Genomic DNA, 17,621 nt, shown 5'->3' with positions numbered 1-17,621 from the left:
AGAAAGCCTGCACACAGCAGCAAAGACAACACAGCCAAAAATAAATTAAAAAAAAAAAAGTGTAATACGATCCCATTTTCAACGCTGTGTGTGGTGTGTGCGTGTATAACATGGCTGTGGCGATCGGTGTATGCAGAGTATACTAAGAGCATGAACAAGTGGGAGAAAGCATGCTAAACTGTCAACATGGCTTATCACGGGGAGCAGGGGCGACATGGGTGAAGGTGAGGCGAGGGGAAGCAAAAAGAAGAAAAGGAGATGGAAAAGACTGCATTGAGGGGCTTCCCTGGTGGCGCAGTGGTTGAGAGTCCGCCTGCCGATGCAGGGGACACAGGTTCGTGCCCCGGTCTGGGAGGATCCCACATGCCGCGGAGCGGCTGGACCCGTGAGCCATGACCGCTGAGCCTGCGCGTCCGGAGCCTGTGCTCCTCAACGGGAGAGGCCACAGCAGTGAGAGGCCCGCGTAATGCAAAAAAAAAAAAAAAAAAAAAAAAAAAAAAAGACTGCATTGAAACGAAAACAGTGTACATGCTACAACCACAGGAATGCATTTATGTAAAATTATCTATGCTCGTAGGTATACTTTTATGTATATTAAAATGATACATATATATTTTTTTTTGCGTTATGCGGGCCTCTCACTGTTGTGGCCTCTCCTGGTGCGGAGCACAGGCTCCAGACGCGCAGGCTCAGTGGCCATGGCTCACGGGCCCAGCCGCTCCGCGGCATGTGGGATCTTCCCGGACCGGGGCACGAACCCGTGTCCCCTGCATCGGCAGGCGGACTCTCAACCACTGCGCCACCAAGGAAGCCCTAAAATGATATTTTTTAAATTAAAAAAACAAAAGCAAAAACAGGGACTTCCCTGGCGGTCTAGTGGTTAAGGCTCCATGCTTCCGCTGCAGGGGGCAGGCGTCTGATCCCTGGTCCGGCAACTAAGATCCCGCATGCTGTGTGGTACGGCCAAAAAAACCCCAAAACCAAAAAACCAAAAACAACAGAACAAAACGAAAACAAAAAACAAGAGCAAACCCAAGGCTCTTTATCTGGAGCCCCCGCTACTTCCATCTCAGAGAAAGGGGCACAGGGGCCCTTCCTGTACTTGTTACAGGCCAGCTCCTGCTCGCAAATCCTTCTCTGCATCACAGCACGGTCCTCACTCACTGTCCTCAGCCCTCGAGGCTAGACCACTGATGCTCAACCAGAAGCAACTCCCCCCAGGGGACATCTGACAACACCTGGAGACATTTTAATTGTCACACCAGGCGGTGCCCCCGACATCTAGTGGGGAGAGACTAGGGATGCTGCTAACACCCTTCAGTGCACAGGGCAGCACCCCTCCACCCCCAACAAAGAATTATCCAGCCCTAAATGTCAGCTGTATGGAGGCTGAGAAACCCAGAGCTAGACTGGCCCATCACTAGACCATGGTTACTGGGGGCCTCCAGGGCATGCCCATTATAAAGCCCTCTCCAGGGACCTCCCTGGCGGTCCAGTGGTTGAGTCTTCGCGCTTCCAGCTTCCAGTGCAGCGGGTGAGGGTTCGATCCCTGGTCGGGGAGCTAAGATCCCTCAGGCTGCGTGGTGCAGCCAAAAATAAATAAATAAAAATTTAAAAAAGAAAAAATAAAGGCCGTCTCCACACCTGCTTGCTGCCCAAATCTACTTTGTAAAACCTCCTTCCCTGTGAACTCCTCCTGAACCGTCCCAGCCCATCTGTTATAATCACCCTTGTCTGAGCTCTTGTAAACTCATCAGGCATGGGTGGGCCCTCCAACATCCCTTACGTCCTACGGCAGGTTCCTTGTTAGCTCTTATGATGCTGTTGCACTTTCCTATGCGCCGGTGCCTTGTCCCAACTAGACGTATAAGCTTCTCAAGGGACACTTGGCAGAATCTCTAATTGACTGGACTCTCTGCTCAGAGAGAACCCGAGGCACTGACCTTGGGGGCGATGCGGACTCGCTTGCTGTGGCGGGCGAGCTCTGAGCTCATGAGTGAGGCTGCCAGGGGCAACGGCACCTTGACCGAGGGCTGCAGCACCAGGGACTGGTTCACTGGGAACTGGATGGGCACCAGGTACGAGCTGACCCGCGGCAGCAGAGGCTTCATCTTCCGCCCTGGGGGGGACCGGGAGGGGTCAGGAGCAGGACCCAGGGACAGGCCCCTTCCAGGCTACGGGATCTTTGCTCTCCTTCCCTGGGCTGGGACCCCCGAGTCTGCTCCCTACAGGTGCGCCCCCCGGGACCAGGCTCCCCCATACTAACGTGCGCCCAGGGGGAGTTCGGTTTTGATGGCCACGTTCCGGCGGAGCTCAGGGTTGGGTCGTTTCTGCTGCTGTTTGGGGCAGAGAGGGGGAGAAAGAGACCAGGTCAGAGACGCAGGGGGACGAGGCAGGCGACCCCACCAGCTGCTCCGGTACCGGGCATGGAGCGAACCGACCGCCTGGCCCTGGGCAGGTGGTGGCACAGACACACGGCAGTGGGCGGTCCTACCACCTCATCCAGGTGTCCTCACCCCCGGGATGCAAAGCACGGAGCTCTATGAGGGGCAGAGAAAAGCCAGGTAGAGAAGTGAGAGCAAAGACGGCCGCCCTCCAGGCCCGTGCCATGCACCGTGGTCACCATCTTGCAGGGAGACTATGGCGGGTTCTCCTGCCACGCGCCGCGCTGCTTGGGGCACCGTGATGAGCCCACGGGAGCAGAAGGAGGTGGAGGTCACGTGTCCTGAACACCCAGCAGCTCAGGTGCCCTGCGTTCAGGGCTGGCAGGCACACAGCCACAGGCTCCCTTTCCTGCTAATGTCTTGTCCCTGTCACCGAAGCCATGCTGAGCGTGGAAAGGAGGCAAGGCCGAGCCCCGAGCGGGAGGGAAAGAATCTTACTGATTCCAAGTGCTCGGGCGATTGTGGAGACCCTGGGTCCAGTGGCTGGTGGTGGTCAGGCATCGTGGGAGAGAAACAAGACGGAGTTACCACCAGTGCAGTCAAGCTGACCAGACCGGGTAAACCTATTCCTGATGGACGCCGAGGGCCACCCTCAACAACGGTCCCTCCCGGGAGGACGAGGGCAGCTAGCGGCGCCCTTGTGGGCGCTCTGAAACTCCAAAGCAGTCGCTTCTGATGAGAGATTCAGGGGGCTTCGTTTCTGCTCTCCGGCCTAAAGAAGGGCTTTTTAAAAACCAGGTTTCCCAGACTTCCTCTGTAAGAATCACCTGAGATTCTTGCTAAAAACACATATTCCTGGGCCCATCCCAGGCCTACTGAGTCAGAAGCCCCAAGAGAGGGGCCCAGGAGGCTGTATTTTAACAAGTGTTCCAGGCAGTTCTTATCACAGGGCAACACTGCCCCAGGAGGTCCCGTGTTTGGATCAGAGAGTCCTCTCTGTGGCCTGGTCTAGCAGAGAAGTGTACCATCCCTTACGGGCTGGCTGGCCTTTAACTCTACCCTGATCGGATGAGCTCGTCCCAAGAGGACTTCTTTCCTTTCGCGATGGATCTCATGACCTCCAACACTGGCCTATTTGGATGCTTACCTTAAACACCTGGTCCAGCGTCAAGTAGCGATTGGCACTGGGGTGGATGGTCCAGAAGGAGACCTTGCCGTTGGCTGACGTCTCGCGGACAAACATGTCGTGGAGGGAGAGGTTGTGGCGGATGGAGTTCTGAAAGTAGAGGATGCCACTCATCAGCTACTTTGGCTTTGCAAACACCACCGCCGACGTCCCCCAAGGAAATCAGGCCCAGGCCTTGTGTCCTCGTAACCGTGCCTATTGGCAGCTCCTGTGACACTCCGCGTGGCGGAGCTGGCAACCGGAGCCATCAACCCGTCTGCCCAGTAGGGACAGAGACTGGGGCCATTCCTGAGGGGGCGATAAAGCAGAGACCTGGACAGCTGTCAGGGGTGGGAAAGAGGAGTGAGGCTGTGGGTGGCAACCAGTAGCCAGAGAGGCGAGTGAAGAAATTACGATGCCAGGGAGCTCCCTGGGGGCCTAGTGGTTAGGATTCTGGGCTTTCACTACTGTGGCCCGGGTTCAATCCCTGGTCGGGGAACTGAGATCCCACAAGCCACGTGGCGTGGCCAAAAAAAAGAAAAATTATGCTGCTGGGGAATTCAGTTGAGGTGAGTGTGAGGTTAACTGTCCTGCTGTGGGGAAAAAAATACAAAAGCCCACTGGCCTGGGACAGAGCATCTGTTGGGGCACCTACGCTGCGGCTCTGAGCCCCGTGTGAGCTATGGCTCCCAGGCATCTGTGTTCCCGTGAGCGGGAGGAAAAGATCCCCGCCTTCTGGAGAAGAAATGTGACTTTATAGAAGGTGAATCTTTGGATCGTGAGGCCTACAGATTTTTTTTTTCATTAATATATTTTCACAAAGCTACTTAGTCACTCCAGCTGCTGTTCAGTGTAGCACAGAAGTGGGCTCTGTGCTGTACTGGAGTCTCCATCAACCCAGGGTAGCGACAGGTGACGTGGTTACAGGGCTGTTAGTGATGCTTTTGTCTGGATTCGGCAGGATCGAGTCCCAATCCAAAAGATATGGTTGTTGAAGGTTCTAGCATCCTTGGCACTTAACTGCTCCCTCTGCACCTGACACAGACCACTGCCCTTCCGTGTAGACAAACTGTTGGGCCGGACTGACCTTGACTGTGGCTGTTACAGGACACGGTACCTTCCAGCCTGGCTTGGCGATGTGCTTGAAGTAGGGGAAGTGGTCCTCGATCCAAGTGTAGATGTCTTTCAGGGTCATGCGCTTCCTCTCCGTACTGTTGATGGCAAACTGTATCATGGCCATGTAAGAGTAGGGTGGCCGCTCAGACACAGAGTCCGGCCAGGTTGCCGATGCTCCCAGGGGCCCCTCAACCTGAGCGTTCTGAGAAGCCAAAGGGAAAGAGAAAAGGCGATGACACGGAGAGTTCACAAGACCTCGCCCGCCCCACCCCACCCCACCCCAAAGAACATCCCCTAGAGAAACATTTTATCCCATAGAATTGTACTGGAAACAAATCACCTGAGACCACTATTCCATGGAATAAAATTTTAGAGTTAGGGAGAATCTTAGAGGTGATCTAATCCAGTCTCCAAACATAGAACCACTTCTCTGTCGTCAGTCATTTTTTTGAAGATATTGCCCAATAATAATTAGAAGTCCGGTCTTTGTCAGTTGAAACCTCTCAGGAAAGTCTGGGTACATGTTATGACTCTTAAAGCATCAACTGTATGTTAAAACTACACCCATTTTTCAGACCTGAGCGTCGAGGGACTTAGGTCTTAGTCTGATTTCTACTCCTGATGTGATGTGAATAAACCCACCTCCTTTCAATGTTTGTACAAGAGAAATATTCCCAAGGGTATGGGACAGACAAATGTCAGCAGGGCACACATCTGGCTAAGTCGCAGGCAAAGATCTGATCATCCATGTTTTAGAAAATTGAGCTATAACTTTGTAAAGTACACAAGTTCTAAGTGAACAGCTCAGTTTTCACCTATGTACACATCCACGTAAATCCTCCCTTTTAAAAACTGTTGAGTGAAGTAAGTCAGAAAGAGAAAAATAAATACCGTATGCTAACACATATATATGGAATCTAAAAAAAAAAAGGGTTCTGAAGAACCCAGGGGCAGGACAGGAATAAAGACGCAGACGTAGAGAATGGACTTGAGGACACGGGGAGGGGGAAGGGGAAGCTGGGATGAAGTGAGAGAGTGGCGTGGACATATATACACTACCAAACGTAAAACAGATAGCTAGTGGGAAGCAGCCACATAGCACAGGGAGATCAGCGCGGTGCTTTGTGACCACCTAGAGGGGTGGAATAGGGAGGGTGGGAGGGAGGGAGACGCAAGAAGGAGGAGATATGGGGATATACGTATATGTATAGCTGATTCACTTTGTTATAAAGCAGAAACTAACACATCATTGTAAAGCAACTGTACTCCAATAAAGATGTTAAAAAAATAAAAATTATTTAAGGAAAAAATAAAAAGATAAAAAAATAAATATTGTTGAATGATGGATTAAAGGGTATATACAAAGGGCAACCATGAAGAACAAACCCAGGCTACACAAATGGGTCAAATCAATTTTGATTGCTGGAGAGGTATTTAAAATTCACAACTAACTCATTTTATTTGCTATTAAGTTATCTTCTAATAAAACAATCTTGTTTAAAATGCTGTATTCCTTTCATACTGTTGGGATACCTCTTTAAAGTTCAAGTGGCTTTCCAAACTGACACCTCTTCATTATTTCCTGAATACTTACTCAATACCTCCTAAGGGCACAGTACTAAACCCCGTGCTGACGGGGTACAGAGCGAGCCACAGGAGTCTGCCCTCAAGGAAATTTCACAGGTAGGAGCGAGGGAGGTGCGGGGGCGGGGGGTAAGATCCCAGGTAGAAAGGGAGCTCCAAATTATATAGAGTCACACTAAGTGAGTGCTAATATCAGAACTTGGAAATTCTACTCCACAGGCCGCTTGATTTCCCATCTTAGAAATTCCCTGCACCAGCTCTGACTGCCCTAGTGAGTGACGGGACAGCTCACCTTAGCCTGACTCCGCTCCAGGTGACGATTCTCCTTCTCCTCCGCCTCTTGCTTGATGCTGCAGGAGCCCAGCCCATCGGAGGTCATCTTTCCAAGCCACTGGATGTTTGTCAAGCTGTTGTCTAGCGTGCAGCCGGCTGCCTCGCCGCCAGCTACGGGGGAAACAACCCAAGACGCCGCTTAGCTGCCTGATCCCGAGCCCAGCAGGCCCGGTGAAGGTGGCAGTTAGGGATCACCTCTGTCCTGAGGGACAGGGAACACATCCCGGGTACTCCGCCCCATTAGGATGTCGGGAGAAATTCAGGAGCATGGTTCAAGTTGCATTTCAGTCTGAGCCACACTGAGCCTTAGAGCTCAGTCAAGGCGACCTTATAAAAGCATGACTGAGCATCTCAACAAGGAAAGTCACTTTTCCTCCTTATGCTTTCTCCTTCATTAAGATGGAGAAAGATTCCTATTTCCTTATGTGGTCAATGCAGGGGATAACTAGAAACGATAAACAACTCCTTTTCCAATGTAAAGAAGGGAGTAGAAATGCTAAATTACATTGCAACCCCTTTGACAGTGCCCAAAGGATCCGGGTCAAGGTTTTAGGATGAAGAAAGGCAAGACTTTCCCCCGGTTCGGGCAGACGCCTGTGTGTCCTAAGCGTCAATGTGGCGGACTGCAGTCCTCACCACCAGAGAGGGAAGGCTAGCTCCCCAGCCCTTTGCCTTACAGACCACATACCACAGTTCTCCCATCTCTGCCCGGGAAGGGCTCCAGCTGGTCTAGGAAGATTCACGTCCTTGGATGCAGACTTTGGTCCCAGGGCCTCGGTGATCACTTCTGTCCTCTTGGGATCATTGCTGGCTTGGCCTTGAGGCTGGGGTCCTGGAGGGCGAGTGGGGGCTCCGCCGCAGCTGATGAGGATGAATTTATTGGGCCCACTGCTGCCACTCTCCTTTCCTTTGGCAGTCAGCGCTGTGATGATGCTCTGGACGTTGGCATTCTTGGGCACGGCCACCACTTGCGTGTTGGGCATGGTCGGGTGGTTAATCATCTTGATCCCGGCTGGAAACTTGCAGGGGTTGGACTCGGCCACCTCCTTGGAGGCCTGCGGTTGAGCAGGCTCTTGTTGGGCAGGGGGCCTCTTAGGCTCCTCTTCTGATGTGTCACCTGGGGCATTCTGAACAGGAAGGGGCAGCTTCCGTCTTTTGAGAATCAATGGCCGACGGGGGCTGGTTTTCATTATGAATCTGTGCTTTCACTCTCCATTGAGAATGACAAGCATGGACCCTGGAAAGCACAAGGGGCAGCAGGAGGTCAGAGGTTTATTAGGCTGAGAAGGAGGTTCTGTTAGGGAGGGGTCTTCCTCATCACATGACCAGGAGCATAAGCCCACAGGCCCAGGTGAATACTCCTTGGGGCTCTGTAAAGACCACAGACAATAAGGAGATGAGTTCTACTGACAAAAGTTAAAACTGAAGCAAACAGAAGAAATTCAAAGGGGGAAAGTGGGATTAGGTTGGCTGTAGGTCAACATAGTCAAAGCTCTAGGAGCTTAAGAATGTTTTGGGAATTCCCTGGCGGTCCAGTGGTTAGGACTTGGTGCTTTCACTGCTGAGGGTGAGGGTTCAATCCCTGGTCAGGGAACTAAGATGCCACATGCCACATGGCACGCGGTGTGGCCAAAAAAGAATGTTTAGCTACAGAAATAAATAGGGAAGCTACAAAAATGTGGAAATGTCTCTTATTTCCTACTGTAACACAGATCCCTTGCAGTGACTATTGGGACGGGAATGATGGAATAGGACATCCTGACAAGACTCTGATCCCATAATCCATTCTAGCGTAGACCACATATTTTTTATACCAACTTACTTTATAAATTAAAGGATCTGAGCCCACAAAATCAGAGGAAAAAGGCAGATTGTACCATTATTGTCACACCACTGAAGAAATCATCTTCCAGCTCACAAGACCTCAGATAAGGGGGAAACTGCTCTACTCAAGGCCCAGGGTAACGCTAAGGGGTGACATCATTTCACAGGCTATTATCCTTGCCTTTCTTAAAAAAAAAATACATTTTTCTTTTACAGTTTGCAAACTATTTATATAGTGACATTTTAGTACTTGCATGTGCTTATTCATATTTTGACTTTCTAAGCATGTGACTGTATCGCTTAATTTCTCTTCCAGAACCAAGACTGTTATCCCTGTCTTCTGACTAACAGACTGTGCTATCTTCAGTGTGCTAAGGTGGTTTTGTAGTGTTAAGGAAAACTGTTTTATCTTTTAAAAGTTGTGTTTTTTGATTTTAACAGATCTGTGGAATACTCTACCATTGTGTAAAGTTGTGAAATTCTAGTGAGAGGTACTCTGAGCGACAGAGGAATGTGCTGTCCCTTTTTTAGGATATCTGCCTTCTCCCTAAAACTGACTGTCACACTCGCCTGACATTTGCCATCTGCTTAGAATCCACAGACCCTCTCCACTCTGCCTCCTTTTCCTGTATATCTAGGTTTCCTCTACCTTCAAATCTCAGTTTTACTTCCACCTCCTATCTCTTCCGGCCTCCCTCCCTCCACCCATCAACCAGTAGATACTAGTAGTCGCTCCCCACCCGCAAAAGATAACTTCCTGGTCCAAAGCTTAATTTTCCCTTCTACTCTGACCAGCCTCTTGCTACCACTGCCAACACTTTCTAGCCCGGAGACTTCCGGAGCGGCTCCCGGGACTCACCCACATCCAGACCAGGGCTAGGCTGCGAGGGTCTCCGGAACCCGGAGGAGGGTCCTGGGAAAGGGCGGAGTGGAGGCCTAGAGGTGAGAGCAACGGGGTTCAGGGGAGTGTGCGAGCAGGTCGGCCTCGGCTCCCAGCGCAGTAAGCTCAGAGGGACCCCAGCCGCCGTCTGCCAGAGCAAGCGGGCCGCCCCCTCCTCCCGGGGGAAGGCCGGGGGCGCTCAGCGGGAGAGGTGAGGAGGGCCGGGAGGCTGGATGCAGCAGCGCCGCGCACCGTCGCCAGCCCCGTCCGGAGCCAGCTCTCCGCGTACTCCCGGCCCCGGCCTCTCGCACGCCGCCCACTCACCTCGCTTGCACCGCCGGACACGCCGGCTCCGGGCGGCTCCGCGCTGCTCCCACCGGCAGGCCGGGTAGCGACCCCGGCTGCGGGGCGGGGAATCCCGGGATCCCGGGAGGGAGGGGGGGGTCCCGGGCCGGGGCCGGGGCCGGGGGTGGGGTCCCGCTCTGAGGCTTTCAGTTTGTTCCGCTGTTTGAAATTGGCGCCGGCGGAGCGTTGAGGTCACGTGACGGGCGTGGCCAATCAGCGCCGGCCCTGTCTCCGCGTTCAGCCGGGACGCCGCCGGCGGCGGCGGGCGGGTGGGCCCTGCCTGGCTGTTGAGGCGGGCGGGGCGGCGGCGGGAAGGGCAGGTGAGACAGCCCGACCGGGCGATTGAGGCGGACGGAACGGCTGGCGAGGCAGCCCAGCCGGGCGGGTGAGGCGGGCGGAACGGCGGCCTCGTTGGGCGGGTGAGGCGGGCGGAGCAGCGTGCGAGCCGGGCGGGCTGGTCTGCGGCGGGTGAGGCAGACAGAGCGGCGTGCGGGCCTGGCGGGCGGGCGGGCGGGTGAGGCGGACGAGGCGGGCGGCTCGTGGGGAGAGCGCAGGAGGGCGGCGGGGCGCGGGGGACCCCAGGGACAGTGGGGACCCCGGGCCGCCCCGCCCGGCTGCGATGCGCCCGCCGCCCCGGGCTCTTCCCCCCTCACTGGGGGCACTGTCCTCCGTTGACCTCCGACCAGCGACCGTCGCGGGCCCGCGGGCCCCCGAGCGGCCTGAGGGCTCCTGGAGCGCAGATACGACCTCGTTCAGGTTCCCTCCTGAAAAATTATTCGCACACGGTGAACCCCGCCTCCACCCTGCATCTTCGAGTTTTGATCTCCTCCCGCCCCCCGCAGTCTTTTCTTTGTAGTAAAGGACTTTATCTACTAACTTAGTTAACACGTTTAGTTGAGCACCTACCGTGTGCCGGGCCGCGCTGGGATGCAGTGGAAGACGGGGTCTTTCTTCTGCTCTTACGGTCTGATGGGAGCAGATTCGCAGCGAATTGCTTATTTAATCAAGTGGAGAATTACAGCTGCGAAGTGATAACTTAGAGCTCAGGGATAACTTTTGAGTATGTAAATAAGGGGATCTTGCCTTATGGTAGGTGAGAGAGGCATTTCATTAATCTGGCTGCGTTGGGGCATTTTCTCTAGCTGGGGCGAGCAAAGGCTACGGAGTCTCCGGTTCGGTGCGGGAGCTTCTCATTGCCGTGGCTTCTCTTTTTGCGGAGCGCGGGCTCTAGGCGCATGGCCTCAGCAGTAGTGGCTTGCGGTCGCTAGAGCCAGGCTCGGTAGTTGTGGCACACGGGCTTATAGCTGTTCCGCGGCATGTGGGCTCTTCCTGGACCAGGGCTCGAACCCATGTCCGCTGCACTGGCAGACGGATTCTTAACCACTGCGCCACCAGGGAATTCCCAAGAGAAAGGCATTTCTGATGAACTAAAGCTTCGTCTGAGATCTGAGGCCTTTATGCAAACACGGGAGGGAGACCCTCCAAGCCAAGGGAATGAGGTGTGCAGGGCCAAGCCGCAGGAGGAAGCGTGGGCGGCACAAAGGCTGAAGAATATCTGAGGGATTTGAGCTAAGAGACCTGCACTGGAGGGCGTGTGAGATGAAGCTGGAACCAGAGCCACAGGACCTCAGCCACCACTAGGAGTTTGGTCCTTACCCAAAACTCAAAAATTTTAAGCAGGAGTGTGAGTCAAGATCAGATTTGCAATTTAAAAAGGTCCCCCTGCAGGGGGTGCCAGAGGTTAGGGTAGACCAGTTAGGCTATTGCATTACCCCTGGGTCAGAACTGTTGGGACTTGAAGGGTGGTGGAGAGAGAGGGAAAGAGGGGTAGGGTAAGATTATTATTTTTCACAAAGGAGGAATGCTTTTATCAAATTTTGAGTTGAACAAGTCTCAAAAATTGCCACTGATTCTGATCCCACATTTAATACTGAACTGTCGCTAAAACCCACAAATCTGTTTTTCCCCCCAAAGTATAATTGACATAACACATTATGTTAGTATCAGATGTACAACATAATGATTACCTATTTACACCTCAAAATGATCACAGTAAGTCTAGTTACCATCTGTCACCATACAGAGTGACAAAAACCTTTTTTTTCTTGTGATGAGAACTTTTAAGATTCTCTTGGCAACTTTCAAATTTGAAATACAATATTGACTATAGTGACCACACTGTACATTACATCCCATGACGTATTTATTTCACAACTGGAAGTTTGTACCTCTTGACTCCCTTCATCCATTTTGCGACCTCCCCCCAACTGCCCTCCTCGAGAGAGGGTATTTTTTTTTGTTTGTGTTTTTGTTTTGCCGTATGCGGGCCTCTCACTGTTGTGGCCTCTCCCGTCGCGGAGCACAGGCTCCGGACGCGCAGGCTCAGCGGCCATGGCTCACGGGCCCAGCCACTCCGCAGCATGTGGGATCTTCCCGGACCGGGGCACGAACCCGTGTCCCCTGCATCGGCAGGCGACTCTCAACCACTGCGCCACCAGGGAAGCCCAAGAGAGGGGTATTTTTGAAGACATGTTTAAGAGATAGGATTGACAGGGCTTGATGTTGGGTTGGATGGTAGAGGGAAAAGGTAAATGTCAAGGTTTTTGGTGGCATAGCTGGATGAATGATGATACCATTTCCTGAGCAAGGGCCCTGGAAGATGATCACTTTTACGGAGGGGGGTGCAGGGGAAACGAGCATGAATTCGGGTGTAAATGCTTTGAGTTTGAGGTGCATTTGAGACATCTAGTTGCTATCGCGTAGGCAGTGGAATGTTTGGGTCCTGAGTGTGGAGAATTCTAAGCCAAATATAGAAATGCTTGACTCGTGTACTTCCAGGTGGTTATTGACATGTCAGCAGACGATTGCCTGGGAAAGGCGTGTGGAGTGAGGAAGGCTCCAAAGCCCAGCCAGAGGGAGAGGCCACAGTAGCAAAAGGGACTGACCTCTAGTTACAGCAGAAAGGAAGAGGATGGATGCAGATGTACTGAGGTTTGTGAGCTCGCCTTCTGGAAGATGAGAGTGTTTCCTTTGATGGCTCCTGTGTTCTTTGTGAAGTAGGAAGTAAGGCGGTTGGTTTGGAGAGAAGAAGAGTTCCGAAGTTTTAAGACAGTGGGAAAGTTTTAAGATAACCTTTGTGGAAAATGAGTTGATCAAGGACACAGTAGGACTGCTGAACAATGTGGTGTCCCCAAGAGGCTGGGGACTTTGAGCAAGGTGTGAACTTCGGCACTTCTCCCTGGAGCGGTTGTTACCACTGTCATCTCCCCGCTGGGCTCCTGCAAGAGCCTCCCAACTCGCTTCTCTGCCTCCTTTCTCTGTCCCCCCTCTTCCCAACCCACCTTTCCTACAAAGCACCTAGAGCTATCTTTGAAAAGTAAAAATCGGACTGTGTTACTTCCCTGTCCAGAGCCCTGCGGTGACTTCCTCTTGCACTAAGCATAATTCAGCCCAGTCCTTACCCTTGCCTTAACCCTGTGTCACGTGAACTGGCTTCACCTCCTACCACTCTCCAGTTCAGCCATGCTGACCCTACTGCTTCTTGAACAAGTCAGACACATTCCCATCTTGTGGTCTTTGCACTTAACTGTTCTCTCAGTCTGGAACATTCTTTCTCACATCTTTCTCTTGTCTGCTTGTTCTCCTTTCTTCATTCAGGTCTTTGCTCAAATATCATTTTTCAGATAGGCCTTCCCCGACGACCCTGTCTGAAGTAGCACTGGGTCAGCTCAACCCCTTACACTGCTTCACTTTTCTCTGTACCTCTAATCACTTCCCAACTAGATGTAAGCGCCATGAGGTCAGGGATTTAATTTTGTAATCTGCTATATATTTCTAGCACCTGTAACGGTGCCCAAAACACAGTGGGCACTCAGTAAATATTTGCTGAATGAATGAATGAACAAATGGATGTATTCATTACCTGTGTTCTCCCTAAAATGTTTGTTCCTTGCGGGTAGAGACCTCGTCCTGATTTCTCTTTACATGTATCTCCACTGCCCAGTGACATAAATCAGAGTATGTTGCTTTGCTGCTGTTGACTGAATGAAGGAATCACACTGTATAACGGAACCAGTCTGCCCTGCTGTGCCTCTCCCTCCAGCATGCCGGCACCACCCGTTCACCTCTCGACTCAAACTTCCGTCCCACCAACCCACTGACAGAACCCTTATTAAAACTGATCTGGGGGCTAGACCCACTGGACGCGTTCTCAGACTTGTTATTCCTTTGTGGGTCCTGTTGGCCCTGCCTCTGCCTCCCGCCTCCCACCTCTGCTGACACTGCCCAGGTTACGGCTTCATCGGTTCTCAGGCAACACAGTTACCTTCTCACTGGTCCCCCTGCTTCCGGGGCACTTGATCTCGCCTTCCACACTGTTGCCTGGATGTCCTGTCTAAAAGACAAAAGCAAACAAAAGCCAAGCATGGCACCTAGGAGACAACTGAAAATTCAACCCTGAATATTTGATATTTACTATTTAAGGAATTTACACATATAAATATATATTAATGTATATTATATAAATATGTATATTTATATATGTTAGTTGTGTTACTAGGAATGATATCATGACTGGGAACAGAGTATTTTCAAAATAATAAAGGGGTAGGGGAAGTGGATGGGGTGTGGATGGGATGTGATCGGTCGTGGGTTGATGGTTGTAGCTGGGTGATGGGCACGTGGGAGCTCATTATATTATTAACTATTTTTTTGTATGTTCGAAATTATCTGGGGTAAAAGTTAAAAAAAAAAATCCAAGTCTGGTCATATCCGTCCGCTGGAAAATCTTCAGTGACTACTTAGGCCAAAGTCCAAACTCAGATGGTCCGCCTGGTTTTCTGCCCTGAGCCTGACACCACGTCGCTCCTCAGGTCTTGCCTTTTGTCTTTTCATGCCTGTGTCCAGCTCCGTGGAGGCTGAGTGCCTGGATTCGCAGTGCTCCTTCCTGTCTCTGCCCTGGTGTGTGCTGCTGCTCAGCCTGGAACGCCCCCCCCCCCACTCCCCATTCTTTGGCTTTTCCTAGCCCTTCTATACCTAGATCAGGTATCACCCTCTCCAGAAGGCCTCCCCTGGGGGGAGTGCAAGGGAGCACTGCTCTCATTATTGTAATTGTCTGTCTCCCTCTGTTAGCCTCTCAGCTCTTTGAAGACGGGCAGTCTGTGTCTCTACAAGTGCTTGGCACCCAGTAAATGATCATGGGATAAGTGGTTGGTTATTCATCTTTAAACTCCCAACACCCAGCATGGTGCTTAACACGTGCTCGATAAGTGTTCATTGAACGAATGTCGTTGAGTGTGAAACTAGTGTGTATTGCCTTGGTGGTGTAGGTGTACCACCCCACAATCTTGGGGTAGGGCTGCTGGCTGCTAGCAGACTCGGCTGGCAGAGTGTGAGGAAGAGCTGGGGAATCAGCAGATTTTTTTCTCCCAGCTTTTGTTTCTTCTCCACAGGCATGGGTTGGAAGTGGAGTCTCTCCCTGGACCTGACCACAACCAGCATCATGCAGTTACTAACTGCCCTACCCTCACCCATTGATGCCTCCCAGGAAAAAACGCCGCCAAATTTCCCAGAAACCCCAGCTGCTATTCTGCCAACAACCACTGGAGGGCCCCAAACACTGCTATGGGTCTCCCCAGCTTCCTATCACCCACACTAGACAGGTGCCCAGCAAGCCCGTTGACGACAGCACCATCACTTCCTGGGTAGGCCATGGGATTCTTGCCTTGACTTTTCCTCTACCAGGCTTCTCACGCTGCCATGTGGAGACTCGTGGGCGCAGGGACAAGGAGATGGTGTACTCCTTCTGTCTGTCCTCAGCCATGTTCTCTGGTTTACCTTTTTTCCTGAGTTCAGACTGAGGCGTGGGTTGATTGTAATTGGATTCTTTCCCGTGCCCCACATTCCTCTGTAAGAGTTCAGTATAAAAGTTTCACTATCCAGTAGCTGGGTGAGAAAGCCAGAGAAATGTCAGAATGAGTAAAAAATGAGATTGTTCCCTGAGCTTCCCGTGAGACGTGGAGTTTTTAGCTAAGTACTCTATTTACTGTTTAAGTGACCAAACGTTGAAGAAGAATCCTCAGAAATGGCATATGTTCTATTTTGACAGTTTAAAAGCCCTGGGAAGAGAACACAGCTACCGCATGTCAGGGAAGTAGTGTAGCAGAAGAGCCAGACAAAAGCCTAAGAGAGCTTAGTAAGTGTGCTTTGCCCACGATTGCTGGGGAGAACCAGAGCCCTGGCTTCAGGACTGGGGAAGAAACATACATGTTAGAACCCTGTTGATGAGGAGGAATGAACATGTGAACATGTATCGAGTCCTCACTGTGCCACGCCCCCTGCTATTTGCTTTCCGTGCCTGATCTCACTCCCCGTTCTTTCCTTCAGCCCTTCGTCCTTCACTGGGGCCTTCTTGGTGCCAGGTGCTCTGCTAGGGCTGGGGATCGATGGTGAATAAGACTGCTGGGCCCGCTCTCAGAGTTGAAACATAGACAGTTAAGCGTGTTGCAGCCGTATGGTATGATGAAGCGAAAGAGGCATTGTCCCCGTTCGTGCACAGGAGGGAACTGAAAGCCAGGGAGATTGAGTAACTTGCCCAAAGCCCGTATCCCTTGGATACTGTTATCCAAATAGACAGCTGCTTTTGTTTTGTGTCCATTGCTGTTATGGGCCCCCATTTAGGATTCTGGTCATGGGATGCAGTTTCCTTAGGTTTGTATTTGGTAGTTGGCGCTCTTCACTTTTTTTTTTTTTCTTTTGGAATCCTTAGGTATCACCTCAGTTTGATACAACAGCAGAAGGCTGGTTCCCGGTCAACAGGAAACGTCATTGCCGAGACCAGGCAAGGCGTTCAAGTCGACAGTCTACCAGCTCCAGGTTTCCACACCTAACATTTGAGAGTCCACAGCCTTCTGCCAGTTCAGCCAGACCTGGGATCCCCCTAATCAGGGACTGTCCCGGTCAACCAGAAAAGGACATTTCTGGAAGGCCCTTGGTTCCCATGCTCAGCCCCCAAAGCTGCGGGGAGCTGTCAGCACATGCACTTCAGAACTTCCCTTATGTCTTCATTCCACCGGATATCCAGAGCCCAGAGTCCTCAGGGCAGGGAGGGCCCATTCCCTCGGTGCAGAGGGAAAACAGCCTTCCCAGCTGCTCCCTTCACACAAGCACGCCCAAGAGCCCAGAGCCCGGGCCTGTTCTGGTTAAAGACACTCCTGAGGAGAAGTACGGGATAAAGGTCACATGGAGGAGGCGGCGACACCTGTTCACTTACCTCAGGGAGAGGGGGAAGCTGAGCAGAAACCAGTTCCTTGTGAAAAACTGACTGGGTTTCTCGGACATCCGTGGTCTCAAGAAATTGATTGCTGGAGTCAAAAGGGAATTGAATTCCCAGATTTGCTTTTTAAAATATCTTGTGTCATAAACAGTTTTAGTGTCATAAACAGTTCACTTTGTATTTTCCTTGTATTAGCTGTTAAAAAATTTTAAATATCTTGTAACTGTTTAAAAAGTCTGTAAATAAATGGCTGCAGGAAGTTTTTAGAGAACCCTGCTTCTGTCACTAATGCAGCAGTACTGCCCCCTCTACAAATGGTCTTTCTTAATTGTTCCCTTTAACCACTGCTTATTCATCCTTTTAAACACTTCATTCAAACTAATTCATTCCACATGTCTGAGTACCGACTCAGTGACCGCTTCCTCTGTGACCAGATGCACGGAAAAACTCGAAGCAAACTGTGACTTTTTGTAGTTGAGCTGCTGTCTCTGCAATCTTGGCTCATCTGCTGAGAGGGCTGGATGAAGAAAGGGCAGCAAGCCTGTTTTAATGAGTCAGTGGGACCAAGGGAGATAAAGGGGACATAGGTTACTTAGGGTTACTATGTTTTGAATTTTTGTTTCCAACTGTAGTAATCTGTAAATATTAAATAGGGTGGGAAAACGATTTCTTGTAACTGTTTAAAATGTATGTAAATAAATATATAATCTTTTCAAA

The 17,621-nt window shown here is 51.4% G+C and overlaps 2 protein-coding genes across 13 annotated transcripts in view; one reads left to right on the top strand and one right to left on the bottom strand.

Moving 5' to 3' along the window:
- The window catches only part of FOXM1 (forkhead box M1), a 14,037-nt gene extending 4,311 nt beyond the window's left edge, over positions 1–9,726 (bottom strand). The window contains exons 1-9 of one of the 7 annotated variants that reach the window (XM_019925937.3): positions 9,611–9,657; positions 9,266–9,342; positions 7,271–7,819; positions 6,542–6,693; positions 4,637–4,867; positions 3,532–3,660; positions 2,883–2,927; positions 2,267–2,336; positions 1,944–2,119 (exon numbers count right to left, since the gene is read on the bottom strand). In XM_019925937.3, the coding sequence (XP_019781496.1) occupies positions 1,944–2,119; positions 2,267–2,336; positions 2,883–2,927; positions 3,532–3,660; positions 4,637–4,867; positions 6,542–6,693; positions 7,271–7,772 (1,305 nt within the window). In that variant the 5' untranslated portion in view covers positions 7,773–7,819; positions 9,266–9,342; positions 9,611–9,657. Of the gene's footprint in view, positions 1–1,943; positions 2,120–2,266; positions 2,337–2,882; positions 2,928–3,531; positions 3,661–4,636; positions 4,868–6,541; positions 6,694–7,270; positions 7,820–9,265; positions 9,343–9,610 lie in introns of all 7 variants that reach the window. The other 6 variants (XM_019925939.3, XM_019925938.3, XM_073789161.1 and 3 more) reach the window with 6 other exon arrangements.
- RHNO1 (RAD9-HUS1-RAD1 interacting nuclear orphan 1) lies at positions 9,222–17,621 on the top strand. Of its 6 annotated transcripts, none has more exons than XM_033867194.2 (4): positions 9,333–9,348; positions 12,470–12,622; positions 15,082–15,333; positions 16,398–17,621. In XM_033867194.2, exons 3-4 carry the CDS (start codon positions 15,166–15,168, stop codon positions 16,950–16,952), a joined length of 723 nt encoding a protein of 240 aa, XP_033723085.1. In that variant the 5' UTR covers positions 9,333–9,348; positions 12,470–12,622; positions 15,082–15,165; the 3' UTR covers positions 16,953–17,621. The 6 variants fall into 6 exon arrangements, with proteins under 6 accessions (XP_033723086.1, XP_033723085.1, XP_033723087.1 ...); XM_033867193.2 differs by lacking the exon at positions 9,333–9,348 and adding an exon at positions 9,910–10,016; XM_073789171.1 differs by lacking the exon at positions 9,333–9,348 and adding an exon at positions 9,937–9,951.

This window comes from Tursiops truncatus, chromosome 11, assembly GCF_011762595.2.
Source record: "Tursiops truncatus isolate mTurTru1 chromosome 11, mTurTru1.mat.Y, whole genome shotgun sequence".
In the NCBI taxonomy this organism is placed as follows: Eukaryota; Metazoa; Chordata; class Mammalia; order Artiodactyla; family Delphinidae; genus Tursiops; species Tursiops truncatus.
This window is presented reverse-complemented; position numbering and strand designations above follow the sequence as displayed.

Excerpts from the sequence above, each read along its gene's own strand:
- RHNO1 (XM_033867195.2), top strand. The coding sequence starts at position 15,166 with ATGCCTCCCAGGAAAAAACGCCGCCAAATTTCCCAGAAACCCCAGCTG. Across the intron at positions 15,334-16,397 it reads ACAGCACCATCACTTCCTGG|GTATCACCTCAGTTTGATAC; the intron begins GTAGGCCATGGG and ends TGGAATCCTTAG.